Source organism: Lathamus discolor, chromosome 4, assembly GCF_037157495.1.
Source record: "Lathamus discolor isolate bLatDis1 chromosome 4, bLatDis1.hap1, whole genome shotgun sequence".
NCBI classification, from domain to species: domain Eukaryota; kingdom Metazoa; phylum Chordata; class Aves; order Psittaciformes; family Psittacidae; genus Lathamus; species Lathamus discolor.
In genome coordinates, this window is record NC_088887.1 from 60,657,838 (window position 1) to 60,677,740 (window position 19,903).

Consider the following 19,903-nt stretch of genomic DNA (forward strand, 5'->3'; position numbering starts at 1 on the left):
CAGAGTTTTCAGAATCTTTCCCCTAAAATTCCCAGTTTAGAAATCAGCAAAATGAAAAGTTTTACAGTTCTCATGCAAATCACCTTCAGCTCTTTGAGAGATTGGATTACCTAAATGAGTTTGATTGCTCAAAGGTCGGTTAATTATATAAAAAATATCTAGGAATCACTCATGTCCTGTTCCTATCCCTTCATCTTTGGTTTCTTTCTTTCCTGTTCTCAAGTTTAGGAGGAGATCTGAGATTAGAGAGCCTCTGAATTAGGAAGTAAAATGACATGGGTTCTCCCACTGATATTTAGCACAGGTCCATGTTATAATCTGTGCATTTATTGGCAGAGAGGACCTGTGTTATCCTTTTCTGGGACATGTTTCCTACTAGGAAGATGGAAATGTAGTGTTTTGTTTATCCAGCAGGCATATTTATCTAGGATTGCTTGTTAGGCAAACCTTCACATCTCAGCTGAGGTTCTACATAGCATTTCATATAGCAGGAGCCAGCCTGTGCTTCCAGGAGATTTTTGTCTGTACAGTCAAGTTAGAAAAAAAGTGACTAGGAACAGGGATCAAATCACAAAGTAATTGCTGATGGTTGCTCATGCTAGGGCCTGTGATGATTAGAAGTGAGTAATGGGATCTCAGCTCTGCTCTTTGCTGCGCATGTAGCAGACTCTGTCTTGGCTCTGCAAAGCTTGTTTGAGCACTGGGGTGAAAGACCCAGGCTATATCAGCTGTACTTTAAAACTCTGCTTACTCAGCAAAGACCTTGTGTAGCACACGTAATACTGAACAAGTCAAGTGCACGAAAGATGTTAACAGTTGTAAGTGCTAACACTAAACTGCAGGTACCACGTGTGTATGCCCAACCAGAAGCCCTTTTCCATGATCCCTTCTCCACTTAAACCTACTAATGTTATTTTATCTCCCACATGATAAACATTTTCACATGTCCTTTTCTGCTTGCTATGAAGCAAACCTGAATTTCAGCTCTCTGGCTCTGCCAGACTGTTTCATACTCACCCATCTCCTTTCCAACCTGAAGGACAAGCCATCTCTCGTGATCCCTGCCTCCCCCCTTTTGGTGTGCTATTGTTATTCTTCAGACATCCCTTCTGTCCCTCACTTTAGTTTGCCCTACGCTGTCTATACACTGTATTTTAAACTATCTAGACAAGCAGGAAGAGTAATTAAATGTGAAGCATTTCAGGATGAAATACATTAAACAAAAAGGAATTGTATAAATATGTAAATAATTGAATTTATGTCCTGAATCTTCTTAACACCAAGAAGCTTTGCTCAAAATAAATGAAATAATGGTGTAGTATAAATATTAAAAGGTTTTGATTTACCTGTTGTTTGGAATATATTGTAAAATACAGACTTCTAATAACAAGAGTTCAAGAAAACCCTGGAAGAGCTTCATGCCTACATACCTAATTATTTGTCTAAGATCCTGAATTTCAGAAGTCTAGATAGGTCCAGTTACCCCTCACTGAAATAATCATATTTGAAGCCCTGTTACATCCAAGTCTGGATCCATCTGTGAGATGCAACCAGGGGCAGTACTTCCCTCATATGCTCTGTTGAAGGCACAGGACATGCATTTTAGTACAAGAGAAAGGGAAGAGGCTCCTTCCCTCTCATCCCCAGCCCAATCACCTCTGACAGCATTCTGAGAAGGAGAGAGTACGGCATAACTCCGCTTGGAAACGAGGCACTCAGCTGGCCATTCTAAAGTCAAGATCCAGCTCTATCCTAGTGAGCTCGTAATAGCTAGAAAAAATACGTTGGGAGACACCTTCCCCCAGCAACAAACCCCAGTCTCTCAACACACGGAATATTTGGCTGACTTATCTGCTCCCAGCCAAGTAGTTTGGTGTCATTAAAACCCAGGCAAGTGCCCTAATTGCTGTGCTATGGAGTGAACCAAATGCACAGCTAAGGCTTTCTCTCAGCTGTGTTCAGCTTTCTCAGCACACATGGGCCACACAGAGACAGGACTGAAAATGCTCAGGGGAGAGGTGAGGACCGGGGGGATGCTGGCGAGGCTCTAGGCAGGTAAGAGGAAAGTAGCCCAGCTGCTAATCCTTGGGGCCAGCTCGTGACTGTGAAGTTTGGCCTGAACCCTTAATCCAGAATTCCTGATTCTCCCTTCCTTGGCTGCTCTTTAGAACAAAACAAAATCAAATCAGGAGGAGGCTGTTACAGAAACCTTCTGGGTCACATCAAGGTAATAAATCAAGAGCACTGCAGACTGTTCCCCACCAATCCAGCAGTTAGCACACACGGGCTGGCTCTGAGCAGCAACATCTGTTACTCCAGTTACAGTACTGCCATGTATTTTGATAACCCTTATGTATGTTTTGAAAAGCATTAGCAAAATATTTGCAGTAGCTCAGTTTCCACATGAAACATGCTACAAGTGACATGTTAGTTGAATGGTTCTTACCTGGTCATTCTCTTCTTCATCGCTGCTTAACTTGAGATCATCTTCTAGCATTCTGCAAAGCAAGCAGTAGAATAAATTAGAATTTACCAAAATGCTTCAGATTTGACGTTTTCCTCTGAGCTACTGTAAACATTTAATAATTGAAAGAAAAAGAAAATATATTTTATCCCAGAAACTGTAGCTGTGATACTTTGTAATTTTTTCTTATCCAGTTGCTATCAACCAACTTCTTAATTCATTTCCTACTATTACTGCCCAAGGGAAAATGTTTACTAGAGTAATAATGGATTTTGCAAAGATTCTTGTTATTACAATCACTGAAAAACAGTTTTTATATGCTAAAAATAATATTTTTGATGCTGACAGGTCAGTAGTCTCTCTGAAAGGAAAATTTTGCTCCTTTTGGCTTTCAGCTTACAAAACAGAAGTAGATATTTACACTGGCAGTACTGCAGCACAGAATAAGATTCAATGATGTTTCCCAAAGGCCATTTTTACTTTATTGCATGTTTGATGTAAAATTGACATTGACTGAAACAATTAAAACCAAAATATATTGTCTCAGTGCACAGACGAATCCACAAGGATTTCACTGTCACATAAATGTAAAAAATAAGGCTTCTTCCCTAATGGGGATTTCATCCTGCCTTCCCATATCCTTTCCTCAACTTGCTTAAACTGGCTCACAAAAAAGAGGAGCTTGTTTTTACCTCCAGGCATTTTTTTTTTACAAGCTGGGGTTAAGTAACCAGCAGTTAGAGGAGTTGAAGAGGTGGAAAGGTTTCCCCCAGAGCTTAAAAGGTCTTCAAGAATGGCTCCTATTTTTAAAAAGCGCCTCTGTAATAGTAGTAATAATTCAGAAAGTCGCTAATTTTTCTTGCGCTGGGGGAAAAGAGAATCTGCAATTTCATCTTGACTCCAGCAGAAAGCTTGGTGAGCAATTCAAACGTATCCGATGACGTGGGTGGTCCCTGGAGTGTAAATATCTCAGGAAGACATATGTAGTAATTTCTAAACCACCTCCTTGCACTTGTGCCTAGATCTTCCAAGAGTATGCCTGAAAAGCGTGACACTTACATGGGCTACACGGTGTGCTGTGTCTTAAAAGAGCACGGAGCATAACCACCCTCTCCTCAGCTCCTCACTATACACACAGTGCCTGCCTGTTGCTGCCATCACAGCTGCTTCCCTGTTTCCCCACAGCACCTTTTGGGGAACGTAGGTGTGTAGGAGCAGGATTCAAGGTCAGAGCAGAAATTCACAGAATCACAGAATCACAGAATCCCAAGGGTTGGAAGGGACCTAAAAAGATCATCTAGTCCAACCCCCCTGCAAGAGCAGGGTAACCTACAGTACCCACTAGTTCATCTCTTAAAGACTCTTGTCTTGCTATTCCCCCACATTTCCTTCTACTTGTGCCAAGATTTTTCCTCTGTAAAACCAACATATCGCATTGCAACGCAGACACCTCAAACATATAAGACACCCATTGAGTTAGGGGAACTTAACAATCTCAGAGCAAGACTTGCTCGTGTTTTATCTGGAAATATGTCCACAGGCAGGAAAAAGCTTTCTCTGTCATCTCCCGAGTCAGCAAAAACTCAGTGGCTGTATCAATGCAGCCACCATCCAAGCTAACAAGCCCTGCTGAGAAGTGAGCAAACGGGACAGGTATGAACGACAGGATGTAACTCCTAGGAGCTGAAATACGTCAGAGAAGCAAAGCTTCCTGTAAACACTGCAAGATCCACATTGGCTTTGGATCCCAGGGAGCCAAACAATCTTATAATTGCTCAAACTGAGAAAGTTTGATCTGTTCAGGGCATCCCTGAGAAAATAGTGCTTAAAAATAGAAAGCTCAGATCCGGAACTGGCCACTACGTGATTAAATGTGATGAAATCTGCACTCATTGTGATTTAACCAGAGAGAGATGGTCTTTCAACCTCTCCTTGCTTGCATGCTTCAGCCTGTCTTTATTTTTCCTGTCTGTTTCTCATTTCAGAAGCACTGCTCTCCAAGAAAAGCACTGCTTGCCCGGGGCTCATGGCCCCTTTTGGAACTACCGTCAGAGTACAAACTATCTCCTAATGCTGGGGATAGGAAAAAACAGGTCATCATAAAATGCTTGCTTGCTTTTTTTCCCGAGTGGGATCTGGCCTGCTTGATCCATGTATTTGTCATAAGGATCAGGCATCAGGTTAAGACAACTTGCCAATGTAGAGGTCTACCTTGTAAAGTCAGGAGCTGTGCAGGTATAGCCTCCACGCCTAGAAGTCTTCACTGATTTCATTGTCAGCTGAGGCCCTGAGCCCTGATCTACAGAGCTCCAGCCAGAGCAGGACACAATGCCACTGGTGGCTTCAGCTTCACCTGCCAGCAGTCCTGGACTAGGAGACTCACTGAACATGAGGCACCTCTCACAGCCCAGGCTGAAGCATGGCCTGGGTGACAAGGAGGTATTTGTGTTATAGGGACTCCAGTTTGCAGTAAGCTAGATCAGTTTTGAGTCTGGATGTTTCTGAGGAGCGCTTCTCCTCAACAACTCATTTCCACCATCACAATGATGACTTCAAAAGAAGTCCATATCTAGACTAGCAGACCCCACTTGATGATAGGCAAAAGAGAAGAAAAACACTTTAAGCTAAAGAGAGGCATTACATTACATTAATTTGTAATTTATCTGAAAAGCACTTTGGCACAGATTCAGCACAGAAGGAGCTTTGGTACACCCTATGTTAGCACAGAACTTCAGGTCATATTTAAATCAACCCATGTTCGGGATGGAATTTCTTTACATATTTTGGCAAACTAGTAAAAGGATGAACAGATGAACACATACATAAGGCCATGTGCAAATACAGCCTTTTCAACACAGCCTATCTATAGCTATTTTCTGTAACACCTTTTTTAGAATATGCAAAATTGAGGCCAGGAAGTGACTTCATTCATGGGCTTTAGGATTTTTTGGATTGGACTTGGCTTTGATGTGCTTGGGCACTGCTAAGAAGATGAGTAAATATAACTTTGTACGCAAAAGCTAGAAAAAGGAAATGGCACTTGATGCAGCTCTGAAAAGCACACACCGCCACATAAGGGCTTCTGCACTTGAAAAGAGCACATGCGGTCAGGCAGTCACTTTGCAGAACCTAATTGCACATTTTTAGTGAAATCTCCGTGAGGTCGTGGAGGTAGCGAGGGGTGGGATGCTTGGATGGGACCGCTCACTGCACTCTAATGCATTTGTTCCTTTCTCTGCAAAGAATGTGACAGGTAGAGACAAAATGAAAGGAAATGAGGATGAGTTTGGGATATTGAGAAATGCCTCAGCAAGCCACCTGGTTTCCTTCTCCAGTAGCCAGTTAAGGGGTTGCAGCCTGGGTTGCTACGCCACTCATTTACAATGGGAAAGGAAGAGGGTGAGGGGTTACTAGTCTTCTGGAGGGCATCGATATCCAATATCTGCCAATTTCAATGTGACTGCATGTCCAAATCTCCTACATAGCTCATCAGAAAGCCTGACCTGTTTTATGTGGGGGCTGCTCACTATATTGGTTCAGCAGGCTACTGAGGTGGGGTGACCATGGGGGGCACTGCAGAGGGACCCTGCTCACCCCAGCATGTCACAGGGCCGCAAGATGCTCCTGGTCGAAAGTACCAGGGTTTTGGAAGGAAGGGCATTACAGGCTTCCCAGGAACTACCTTGCTCAAAGGGAATGGTCAGGTTGAGACTTGCAGCTTCACTCTTTCATCTGTCTGTCTTTCTTCCTGATGTGTTCTTGCTGGAAAGGCAAGTCCCAGGCAAAAATCATGTACAGCACCAACCAAAGTCCAGGGGATAGAAGGAAGACATCTAGTTTCCCCTCTGGGAAGCAACATAAGCTTTCAAGTGTGAGGGTAGAGCCAGGGCCCAGATCAAAGATTTTGGGGTTTGAAAGAGCTGCAGGAGAAGGAGCTGCTGGGTAAGGGCTGTGAATTTGAAGGCGGATTGTGCATGGTATGATGTCTAGTGGAGATGGTCTTCAACAGGCAGTTGGGAATCATTTGCAACTTTCAATATCTGGAGCCAGTCTGAGACCCTTCCAGCTTGGCCCTACTTAGGAGGATGCCTATTTTCTTACAGAATGAAGACACAGACCCACAAGGTGCACATGAAAGAAGCAGCAGACTTAACACCTTGCTTTTTACTTTAACCTCTGATGCATTTCACATTCCTTGGTCTAATGAATTCTATCTTCCTTCCCCCCTTCCCCAACAAATTCCCCCCTGCAAATTACTTACAGAGGCATAAAACTCTCAAAAAAAAAAAAAAAAGAAAAAAAAAAGAAGCCTCTGTGGCTTTGTTTTGCGGTTAGAGAGATTCTCTTCTGGCAAATAAATCAAATGACAAGAGAAGAGGCCCTGAAGATTTTCAAGAGAGGTTATGAAAATGAGGGAGAAACCCCTCCTTGCATCCCTCTGGTGGTCTAAGCCACTATATGAGATATGGTCTTCATGATAATTTTGATAATTAAAATGAAAAAAAAGTCGAGATGTGAAAGCAGAAAATATTGATAGTAATTAAACCATTAACACTAATGCTTTAGGAGAGAATATGGCAACGGTTTGCAAGCCCGGGGCGCAAATATATGTATGTTGCAATTGTCGTTTAAATAAATTCAGAAGTCACCATCTTTGCAATTTGTGAAAGATCTCATGAATGTGTTAATCTGATCAAGTATATTGTTCCATTTTAATGCTAGGCAGCATCTCAGTCAGAGTACCATGTTTGTTATGGACTCGTGTGATTTCTGCTCATTATGTAGGAAAGAAACTTCAGTAGTGGAAAAATACTTTGAATTTAGTTGAAGAGGAACCCCACAAAGCAAAGAGTTGTGGCAAAATATGAAAATCAGATAACTGAGTTTTCCTTCGAGTTTATGCCACCACAATGTTTCACGTGGTTTTGGTGAATGAGACTGGTTTTGGAAAAACATCTTATTTTTTAGTGGACAATATTGACATTTTATTTTCCTTCCCATAAGTGCACAGTGACCTTTCAAGAACTGGACATCAATTTCAATATTACCAGAAGCCCAGAAAGAAAGTAGATAATATTCTAAGTAGCAGTATGCTAGAAGGTTCTCAGGCTGTCTCCAGATGTTTCAAGTCACAACTGATGCGCTGATGTGGGAGAAGAAAAGCATTACTTCATGTTGTAGAAAACCAAAACAAAACCTTCCTGGAGGCACAACACTGCAAGACCTTTAACTCTTGTTCCCAGCAAAATGAGAGAGAATGCCAGGTGGGAATCTGCTGTTCCTATCCAGACTGTGCCCTTATGTTACTGGGATTATTTCAGCTAGGAGTGCTCACGTACATAATACGACTTAAGCGCCAATAAGACAAATGTACCTTTGGTTTCTGGCTGTCTTTGGTTGTTTTCTAAAAGAGAAACGCAAGGGAAAATCTGCCTGCTAAGAAGTACGAAGAATTCATAAGAAACAGATGAACACGTTTCCCTTCTCATAAAAAAAGAGAAAAGGGAAACTAATGTTGTTGCTATTGCCTTGGTTACTTGCACATAACAGATGGCCAGTTATGTTTGCTGCTTACCTACAGCCAAAACAGGTATTTCAAATAGCTTTGTTTACTAATCCCAAATACGCGAGTAGCTGTTTTATACAGTAGTAATTTTTAATTAATTAGATTCTGATTGCTGAACTTATTTTTCACTTTAGTGCTATAGCTGATGCAAATGCTTCAATTTAAAAAAGCTCATGCATTTATACTATCTGAAAAGTGTAGTATTTATTTGTGTTTTATACGAAATAAAGTCAAAAGCTTATGGATTGAGGTAAACAACTAGATCAAGAGGATCTTTTATAAATGCTGTAATAGAGCTTTCAACAGGCTTGTAAGACCTCTGCAAGCACTGCTTGCAGCATCTAGAATTCACTTTGAATATATGATGTTTAAGTTGTAAACCCCCCTCCACAAACAGTTTGAGCAAATTCCGCTACACAGAAACATGTAGGAAAACATGATTATATAGAATACCATCAAATCTAATTAAAAACAGAGGGAGAAGGCCAGTAAAATCAGGCTGGTGAAATATTAATGTACTTAATGCTGGAATGAAGCATATATATCAATGTGAGATTTAATTCCAGAGTATCGAATTTAAATGCCTGAAAAACAGACTCAGTCTATACAAATAGAATTAGCAATTCAATAAAAAATAGATGCTCTGAAGGAAAAGTTTTCTGTCCTTGGCTTGAATCCGTCTAAGCTGGTCTACATGGCTCTCCAAAACCATTTAAACTGGCTAAATGCTCTGCTAAATTCCCATTACACTGGCGGTCTCATTAGAAATGCAAGGCATTCCCCTCCGAGTGATACAGCCATCACTCTCTCCTACGAGCAGAAGTTGAAATAAGGTTTCCTCTGCAGCAGCTGCCCTGGTGAGCGACTGTGTTTGCCCTGATAATGTTTCCCCCCTTTAAAGAAAGGGAGAACAAATGCAATTGAATTATACCCTAAATTTCCTAACTCCTTCACAAGGTGGCAAGAAAACGCCTCACAGTCCCCAGTGCTTCCCGAGAATGACACTTGGACAGAAGGATCCAGGCTATCTGCTTTAAAATGGGAGACATTCTTCACAAAAGCAGGGAAATGAACCCATGTAAGCTCAATTCTTGTGCAAGGAAGTCACCTAAAAATGCATGCAGTGTCCCCCTCAGAGAGAGGGAAGGGTGATGAGTGACATACTGGTAGCTCACACCTTAAGCACTCGCCTAAGCAGTCCAATCACTCTGAGGAATTACCAAAGTTTCATGGCTAATCATGCTCTGCATCATAGGAGGAAGCACATTTGGGGAATAAAAGTTTTAAATACGTCACTTACAATTTTCCAAAGCATTTCTTGCCTCTCTGCCCCTGCTGCCCCCCAGGCTCTCTGGGTGTGATTAGCAGTTATTTATTTACTGATGCTCTCCCCACTGATTGCCTAGCAATCGTAGGCTGCCATCTACAAAATATTAATTTCAAATGTGAAATGAAATGAGTGCATGAACTGCACTATTGCCTTGAGTGCCAGCCGTTGTGGCAGAAATCTTGAGCAATCTAATGTGTCTCAGAGAGAGGATTGCCACTGCCAAGTCTCCCCACTGAAGGTGCAGCGTCTGATTTTGTACTCGGTGATTATTTCCTTACAAATAGCCTCTTTCTGCCTAATCCCCAGCATTACAAGCATTTGTCCTCATGCTGGAGTCATTGTCCCAGACATTTGTATTCTTGCACTCCCTTGCAGATGACTGCAATCATCTGTATAACGCTGACCGCTCATTTAGCAACGTTCATACCCAAGTCAGCAGTGGTTTATACCTCTATCTCGCTGGTTGGGCAAGGAAAATGAGATTGTTCAGGCTAGAGGTTGCTTTGCTACACCAGAATTAAAAGTTTCTTGTATATCCATCTCTCCAGTGCTTTCACAGTTGCAGCTTCCCAGGGCAGATTCCCCACTTAAAAATTGAGTCAGGAGGACATTCCTTATTCTGAGATATACAACTGTGTGTTGGTTTCTCTCAAGTCTCTGTGTTTAAGTGAGGCTGGATTATTAAATCATTCAGACTATCTGATAACCTGCTCCATCCTCACTGTTTCTTTTGCTGTCGTTCTCCACAAAGTTTTACCATCGGTTAATATAATTTCCGACCACATCCTAGTTGCCAGCTCCTCGCAGAATGAAATCAGATTTGGTTAAATAAAAACTGACATTTGTTTCCTTGAAAGTAAAACATAAATAACAACATAACTATGTTCTTATCCTTAGGTTCCTTAGTGGCATTAAGAGAACCCTATTTGGGCTCCCCCCAAACTTTGTGTGCAGTAGGAGGTGGCAGGCAAGCAGTTAAACTTTCCTTCTTAGCCTTTTGGTGTGTCGCACAGCATTAACTATCTCCCACCATTTACCCCCTATTTCAAGGTACACCACAAATGACCCTCAGATTTTGCTAACCAGTGGCCTTCATGGCTACATGGTAGCATGGAAGATTTGAGTTTTATGGATACTTGTATCGCGGGTAACTGATTTTAAAGATCTTATTGTCTGTAGACACGGTTCAGCTTCCTGCCTGTCTACTAGGAAGGCACCCTGCTCTTTCCAATATTAAAAAATATTTATTGACTCTAATATTATTAATGGCTTTAATATTTTTCCAGCTAATAAGGCACTACTCTGAAATTTCTTTATTGTTGTTCTTTATATACCTTAAGAAAACCCTTGTTCTCGCTGTCCTTGAACTTTCCCTTGGTATACTCTATTCTTTTTATCCACCTTCAGTACTGTATAATTTCTCTTTTAGATTGATTGTTATCTTCCCTTTCATATTGCATGTACTTTATATTTCATCTCTATTGCACAGATTGCTTTTTCATTTCTAAATGCTACTTTTACTTCAGCACTGAAGCTGAGATAGCTTTCGGTAATGCTGGGTTTTTCCTTGACTGTGAAAATGCAGTATTTTGCTAACCTAACAAGCTCTGCTTAAAAGAATTCCAAACTTCCTTATTTCTAGGTTTTTCTACCCCATTGATTTCTGGCCAACAATTTCTTCTACTTTGAGACACCAGCCTTTCCTTACTGGGACTCTCCTTTATTTGTCTAGCTTGGACAAAATAAAATCATGCTCTAGTGTCCAGGTAACAATGTGCTTCGCATCCAGTAAGCAATTTATCTTTATTCATCAGGGTGGGTATGTCTGGTGAAATGTCCTCAGTGCTAAAAAAGTGCCACAGAGACCATCCACAACCTTCATCTTAATTTCACGGCTGACTACGCTGGACCTCTGGTGATACCTTCAAAACTAAGACCTTTGGTATCCACCTGATGAATTTGCCTTTGTTTTACAGATTGGTGCTGATGGAGCTGCTCCATCCCCTCCTGTAACTGGGGCTGGTATTCAATGATATTCTGGCTCTGGGATAAAGAAAAAGATGATTCCATATCCTCAGTTGAAGCACTCTGTGTCAATAAAGGCTAGACGAGGGTACGGACATGCTAATTCAGTGCCTCCCAATGTCACTTGGCTGACAGGCAGATGCAGAGAGGCTACTACAGAGTATATATGTATGGCACTGAGCTGCGGGACAGGAACATATGGGAACTATACCTCCTCCATAATCTCCTAAGCTCCAGCCAGTAGAAGCATGGTTGTGAAAGACATACGAGGACCTCCAAAGTTTTCAGCATTTCCTTTTAAATACTTTTCCTAGCTGTTTCCTGGAAAGCCACTGTATGTATTTTACTCAGTCCCGTCTGCAATACTTACAGCTTCATTTAGTTTTAATATAGTTATAAATGGGCTGTAGCAACCTGCTTCTTTTAATAAGTAAGTAAATGAAACCCTGTCTGTAATAATAAATGAACTATCCATCTGGGAGGCCTCCAGTAAAAATTTCAACAGGTATTTATTGCTCCTCTATGTAAACAGTACTCTGGACAATACAAGTGATTATACTCTCTGTCAGCTCTGTCAGGAAGGAGACAGTATAGTTTTGGACCAGGTTCCATAGTGTACACACTGAATTTACAGGTTTATTTGACTAGATGGAGAGAAAAAATGATGAAAACAAGCAAATAAGCAGACAAGAACGCAGTTGGCTACTATGAAAGGGAACATACCATTTCATTTAAAGATATGGGCTGCGAGGATAAAATACAGCAAATTGACAGGTCCATGGTGCAACAGACTCCTCACAACCCCAGCTGTTTGACAGACACCCCCTAAACAAAAACAACCCTGCCTTGCACTGTAAAATCAACATTTTCAGGAGACTTTAAAACGTATTGTGCACTCATAGGTTCTCACGGTATAGAAGAGCAGAGGGTACACAACCAGGGCACAAGGGGTGGCAAACCACACTAACCATCCCTGGAGGGTCACAGACACTGTATGCTCACACACTGGAAAGGGCAATAGCCCAACACTTCCACAGTAATGAAATTTTAATTAAAGAAAATCTCATTGCCAAAATCATCTTCATGCCATTATTATGTTCCGGCCCCTAATTACATGCCACTGCATTCTGCTATTGTTGAAAGAATACAACGTCAGAATATATTGTCAAATAATTAATGCAGTGTGTGGCAAGAGGGAGAAAAGAAAAAGGAAATGAGGGGCAGAAAGACCCGAAGGCTCATGTATAGCCAGGTTGATTCTGAGGAGTGAGCTGTAGGGTTCTGTGCATTAAATATGTAGGGGATGCTGCGATTTTTGTCAAAATTTCCAGCCCTCAAATTTCTGCAGGAACAGGCTTAAACCTCTCCCATGAGCAGGTTTCTCAGTGCCTTTCATGTGCAGCCGAACTAGGCATAGGGAAAAACACACTTTTTTTTTCTTTATAAGGCAGACTACAAAAGGAAACCAAAGCATTCTGCCCCATGGGACAAATGGACTGCTGATCATTATGAAGAACAGCAACTCATGTGCTAGTCTCCAAGAAAGAGGCAGTGCTGCTTCCAAAGGGGCTACCTCCACGGCCAGGGTGTTTCCAGCATTTTTGTTAAGCTCACCATCCTAACAAACATTAGGAGATGGTGCATTAGTAATGGTATTCTCTCTGCTTTTGGTGTGACCCCAAGATGCTGAAAGGGCATAAGAACCCCGCACGGCAGACATCTCTGAATTGATAACAGACCCACCAAAATACAGGAGGAGTTGTCAGCTTTTCCTGTGGATGGGCTGAGGGAGGGAAGGCACTGCTCAAGTGGTGCCTTGGCTTAGGGCAGAGGTGCTGCAGGGACATGGGAGCTGGAGATAGGTCCTGGCACATGGGGCAAGCGTGCGGCCATGGACTTCACTGCTTGGGGAAGGAAAATGTGCAGTCTGCAGTGGTCAGGTTTTCCTTTCCTTCATGTGGAGCTGCACTGAAGGGGTGGTTGCTCATGAGGGATCCCATTAATTCAAATTGCATTATGCAGCTCCAGTCAAAGAGCGTGCTTGAGTTGTCTGTGGGCTTCCTGGCACAGACCCTCAGATGCCCTGGGACCTGATGGCAGCAAGCACTTCTGCCCTGCTTGTTTTCATTTGAGATAACCCTTTCTAGGAGTCAAAATGAGAAATTCCTCTTCTTTAAGAAATTATCTCCTTTGGACATTGCAACAGCTGAAGTAATCAACTGAGGGCTGCTCTTTGAGAGGTGAAGGGCTTTTCCCCCAGCATTGAGATTCTGCATGTGGTGTGCAGAAATACACCACCTGGACTGCAATATATGTATGTATTAACCGCTCCACCCCCCCCCCCCCCCCCCCCCCACACACACACACCAGCACCAGCACCAAAAAAAAAAGAATGTATTTTTTTCTTGAAAGACACTTTTTTGGACAAAATCATGAAGTTAGCTCTCGAACAGTAAACCACACTGTATCTCCTTTCTAATGTCTCTTTTTAAATATACACCAGGGAACAACTCTCATAACTCACTCAACACGCACTATCTTATGAGTTATAGGTCAGCCTTCTACACACAGTGTGTGTGTTGCACTTCTACACACCATTATGAATTTTCTACCCCTCATCATTCATATTGTGTCAGAATATCTATTACAAACCCCTGTTTGCAAGAAGGGCTTCTATTTTCGCCTTTCATTTTATCACTGCTCTTAAATTTCCTTCTGGACACAAGCTTGGCATGCCGGCAGTACCATGCTGGCAGTTTCTGAGAAAAAGTCATATTCAAAAATCGCATGTCAGAGCTGTAATGTCGCTTGCAAAGAAATATCCTTTTTTAACTAATAGGAGTAGTGTATAAAAATGAATTAGACACAATTGTATTCTGATTGCCAGATTCTACCACCCAGCTGCTAACTACCACAACCACCTTGTAAAAAATAATCATTTGGAAGTTGATGTCTGATAATGCTCTCTGCCATCCTAAATCTTTGGGAACGTTGAATCATCTTGAGAAAAATGTCGACAACCATTTTTCACAAAAGCCCGAGTGTGGCTCTAACTGGAGTCTTGTGTGAGGGATTTAGAGCTCAGTGGAATTTTCTAACAGTTCGGCCGTCAAGAACAGTGTGAGGACTGGTCAAAACGCTCCTGAACTGCTAGCTGTTGACATTGCTTTTCCCTCAGTAACTCAAAATGTTTAATTTCTATGTGAAATGATGGAGTTCGACATTGACAGAAAGCTTTCATTTTCCTCTTTCAAAAACATTTTTCTGAAATATGTTTCTATCTAGTGCTGTAGCAAGGCTTCCCAAGCACTTTCTGGGCTGAGGTAACCCAAATGAAACAATTAGCCCCCAATGTATTTTTTTCATTTCACCGAGAAAAGGAACACCACATCTCTTTTACGGTTTTAGTTGACCTATACGAGTTTTTGTTCTGTCAAAAAAATAAAAACATCAATTACCCATGCTGATTCAGAAGTTAATTCAACTTCATTTTGCGAAGTACTGAAAACAGCCTTGTTTTGAGTTTCATGTGCATCCACAAAACATACTGTCTTATTTCATTTTCCCACCCATTGCTTGTTAATTTAAGCTTTCTATGATCTTTTTCTTTTCTGTCATCAGCTGTCAGACTGCCATGCAAAAATTCCGTACCATAGTGGTGTTGTGACCAAGTGTTGGTATGAACCAAGCATGCAGGAAATGGATTCTCAGATTTTTACATGACTGAAATTTAAGGAGTTGCCTCTTTTTTTTTTTTTTCTTTCTTTTTTTCTTTTTTTTTCCCCCCAAAATCAGACTGGAATTAAGACCACCACTTGCTCAAATCTGAGATTTACAGAACTGTTTGGTTGGTTTGCATGTTTGGAATTGACAGTTATCTGATACTGAGTTCCCAGGAACTGAATTCTGCGTAGCCTCCTAAGGATCTACCTATGGCCTCCACCTTTGAAAAAATAGCATCATTTAATTTGTTATTACTTGATGTCAGATAAAGTCTAATCAAAACAGTCCTTATTCATTATTTCAGATGTACTTTTGGGTATGGAAATCAAATATGCAGGACTTAATATTGACAAAGCAGTGGGTAGTTATCTGATATTTAAGTAAGTCTAAGTGTCTAAGTATCTTACAGATAATAACATGCTAATTTAGTACAACTGTAAATAATTCGCAAGCAAATATTGTGCCTACATTACGCAATATGCATTAAAAAAGATACATACAAGGGATGACACGTGATTTCTAAAGAATAAAATTTAGTAGTAACAATATTAATGGTCAGAAGTGGATCTCCTAAACTAAATGTATTGGGTTAGCTTCATCATCAGCGTCACTCTAGTAAAATCAGTTTCACCAGCAATCAATTTAGTCCACTATATTACCGTCATGGCAAATGATTTTTTACTGATAAAAGAAAATACTTCAGATCTACACGGTTTATCAGGCACTTAAATATTTTTAGTGCACTGAAGACAGCAGAGAAGGCTGATGAAAATACTGAATAAAATAGACTAAATATAGGAGAGTGACAATAAAGACCTTTAAAATATGTAAATAACTTTCCAGAAGTTCTATGAACCTTTGGACTATCTCCAGCAGTCTTTATCAGTCTAAGGAAATCATGCTGTATTTTTCAGTGTACTACTATCCTCACACTAATAGCAGAAAAGGTTTTACCATTCCAAAGATGCAGCAAACAGCCCTCACTGAACATTTGCATAAATGTTTCATGCTTGAAGTTTATATGCGATTTAAAGCACTGCCAGGGAAAAATGAGGAGTGAACAAAAGGTCTGCCAGAATGTTCTTGTTGATACTTTCTCCGACTATTCCTTCTAGCTGAACACCAAAGCACAAGGATCTACTCTCCTTATTACCAGGATCATTAACTAGTATGAAATAGGACACATCCTATCAAGACAGGCACCAATTTACTACTTGGCTGTATTCTGTCACGCTATTTTCTAGTGAGAGAGCTCTGTGTAGGTACATTTCCCAACACCCTAAGAGCTCAAAAGTAACCAAACCCACAGTTATCCTTATTCAGTTGGTAAGAGGAAACCAAGGCAAAAAGATTGACTGTTTTTTCCTGAAGCCACCCTGTTCAACCAGATCCATAAGCGGGGAAGGAAACTCCAGGTGCTGACTGGGAACAGATCGGCATTGCCTTAGACATACCTATGACCCAACATTTTATGCTCTTCAGCCGCTACTTTGCCTTTGAAGCCTGTGCTAAGAGGAAATTTGAAGAAAGAAGGCCAAAAACCAGGTGGGAAAGTGAAGAGGTGCTGAAACAGTATCTTTCTGTATACAACAATATCCCTTCTATCAGAGCACAGCAGAGCTACTGGAGCAGAATATGTCAACATTTAAGAGTCTGTAATTCTCTGGCAAATACACATTCCTGCCTGGAATGCGGCAAGCACATTTTACGTAAAGAACACATTTATTCGTCTGTAAAATGTTACAAATAAAAAATTAAATTGGACTGGACAATTTGAATTTCTTCTAGAAGAGCCCAGAACATTTGACTTATTTTGGTATTTTAAATCAAAATTTGATTATTTTAAGCTACATGCGAGAGATCATTCATTCCTAACAAGGATTTGTTATAGTGCTTGTTTAGAGTAGGATTAAATAAACTTTCGTCACACTGAGGCTGTTAACTCTTGATGTTCTTTACTGCTATGCTCATGTTACTAATTCCTAACAGTTTTTGCTTTGGGCTGTAATTGCTCCTTCCATTTAGAATCATAGAATAATAGAATAGTTAGGGTTGGAAAGGACCTCAAGATCATCTAGTTCCAACCCCCCTGCCATGGGCAGGGACACCTCACACTAAACCATCCCACACAAGGCTTCATCCAACCTGGCCTTGAACACTGCCAGGGATGGAGCACTCACAACCCCCCTGAGCAATCGATTCCAGTGCCTCACCACCCTAACAGGAAAGAATTTCCTCCTTATACAATCTAAACTTCCCCTGTTTAAGTTTTAACCCGTTACCCCTTGTCCTGTCACTACAGTCCCTGATGAAGAGTCCCTCCCCAGCATCCCCATAGGCCCCTTCAGATACTGGAAGGCTGCTATGAGGTCTCCACGCAGCCTTCTCTTCTCCAGGCTGAACAGCCTCAACTTCCTCAGCCTGTCTTCATACGGGAGGTGCTCCAGTCCCCTGATTATCCTCGTGTTCTCGTGAGATCTGAAACTGCACTCAAAAGTACCCTTTAAATACTTGGGTTTTGGTGGAGATTTTCCACTGTCTTTGTAAAAGCCATGACAACTCTGCTACCTATTAAACTATTATCTTGAGAGATTAAAAAATACATTTCAGCAGACGTATGAAGCAGTAGCAGATAGATGCTTTCTGCACCCTGCTTGGGATCGCCGGGGCTGGGTGTGGAATGCCAACCACAGCTGGGATGATGGTGCCTGGCCTCTTGTCTGCTAGGGAGGGGATCTGCTGCTGGCACACTGCTCTGTGTGGGGATCAGGTCTGCCCCCATCTCAGCACCAGTATGGCTCTGTGACCGGGCAGGCAAGCAGGCACAGCCACAGTCAGCCAAAGCTGAGTGCAAAGTCAAGTGCTAAGGGGTGTCCTTCATCACAGCGGCAAGGGGTGGGTGAAAATTGGCTTGGAGGGGTGCATGTGCCCTTTGGGCTGCTCTGAGGTATGGTAGATTGGGGATGAGGGTGAGCATTGCCAACGGCTGGCAACAGTTGCCTTGCATGGGTCTTGGGGGTACTTCAGCTTCTGAAGCAGCTGAAATACCAAGTACAGAGATTTTTCCCTGTGACCCTAGCTCTGAGGCTTGATGAAGGGTTAAACAAAGACATGCCCTTCTCCAGACACTTGCAGCTTGGTGTCCATCCCCAAGGAATGCTGGGGCAGTGCTCGGGGCTGGGGCAAAGAACAGAGTTACACATGACCCAAAGGGCAACTGGCAACCACACCAGGGGCTTGAAAAGGTTGCAGACCTGTATGAAAGCACACTGAAATAAGTGCCTAGCTATTTAACCAGAAACTTGGATATTTAGGACTGAAACCCAGTCAGTAGCCCTGTTTCGGGGGTTGAGGGACAACATGAGCCTCTCAGGAGTGAGGTTCTCCTGCAGCTTTGCTCCAACACAACTCCTGAGGTGTGAACGCTCTCCGAAACCCAACAGCATGAAGAAGTAGGCAAGCAGGCGCTGGCATACCCCGCAGGGCATCACCCCTGCATGCTGGCAGTGTGACAGCAGCCACACTGCTGCCAAGCTGCTCTCCATCCTCTGAGGACGGTGCCTCATCTGCTGTGCGAAGATTGAAATCCAGGAAGGAATAAGAGGAAAGTACCAGTGAGAGTGCGCTTTATGCTTTTAATTATTAGCATCTTTGGTGCTCTTCAAAGACAGTGACGCTGCCATATTGCATTAGTTCCCTGTATAGGTAATGAATGGGAGCTGCATACTGTGAGCATTAGAGCATCAAGCTCAGGGAGATTTTGGGGAGAAAAAAAAAGCATTATACACACTGAAGAATAAATATATTCAGCCTGGGACATTCAAATATGTCTCTTCTTCAAAATGCTGATTAATGTTGCATTAAATCACAATAAAAATAGCCCCTAAGGCTCATTTTCCTGTTTGTAAAAGGGTAATAATGATTAGCTTTACCAACATTCCTAGCAGGCTTTGAGGGGGGTTGTGTGTTCAAAAGAAATACTAATGACCTGAGGAGGTCATTAGTTTGAGGATATTCTGCTGGACTGGCACCAAATATCTCTTACGACACTTTCTGCCTGACAAATCACATAGCAAAGAGTGGACTTTCATCTGTGCGAGCTTCAGGCATATCTGAAATTACTTAAATGAATGTAATTGCAAAGTAATTTTATCCCACTGTTTCATAGCAGTTTCCATGCTCTGCCAAAGACAGGGAGCCCTTGAAGGACAGGAGGTTGCCGAGAGAGTTGTATTTTGTCAGGACTTCTCCACTCTTCTGCACATCACCTCAGCAAATTCCCCATCACACAGGACCACCACCACAAGCCCCACCACCAGGCAGAGAACCCCTAATTTACACTGCTGGCACTTGGTCTCAGCACCTGATGAGGTGCTAACTATAGCAGGTCTGTGTGACATGACTATAGTCCTAGAGGTAATTTCCTACACCTTATTACCACATAATAACGGCCTCTTAACAACCAGGCTAATCAAGAATTAATGAGGCACTAAACCATTTTAAGGAACAATGAAGGATTTAAAAATTTCTTTGATGTGTTTTATTTAAAAAGCAATTCATTTAACAGTTACTGCCCTTACTTTGGAGTCACATAAAATGTCTTGGTACCTATCAAATATATCAGCTGAAAGGTTTTATTCATTTATCAGTTATTTATTTATGTGGGGCTGCACAGAACCGCAGAACCGAAGGAAACCCAAAGGGAGCAGAACCAGACTGAGGGCCCCATTTACCTCCCTCATGTCTGTCCACCCATCCGCTCAGGAGCTCCCCCTCTTTCACATGAGAAGCCTGT

General features: G+C 41.9%; 1 protein-coding gene across 1 annotated transcript in view; it reads right to left on the bottom strand.

The window, feature by feature from the left end:
- Positions 1-19,903, bottom strand: part of AFF3 (ALF transcription elongation factor 3) — a 273,134-nt gene that overhangs the window by 86,779 nt on the left and 166,452 nt on the right. Inside the window, exon 8 of the mRNA XM_065677143.1 lies at positions 2,447-2,498. Within this exon, the coding sequence (XP_065533215.1) occupies positions 2,447-2,498 (52 nt within the window). The remainder of the gene's footprint in view (positions 1-2,446; positions 2,499-19,903) is intronic.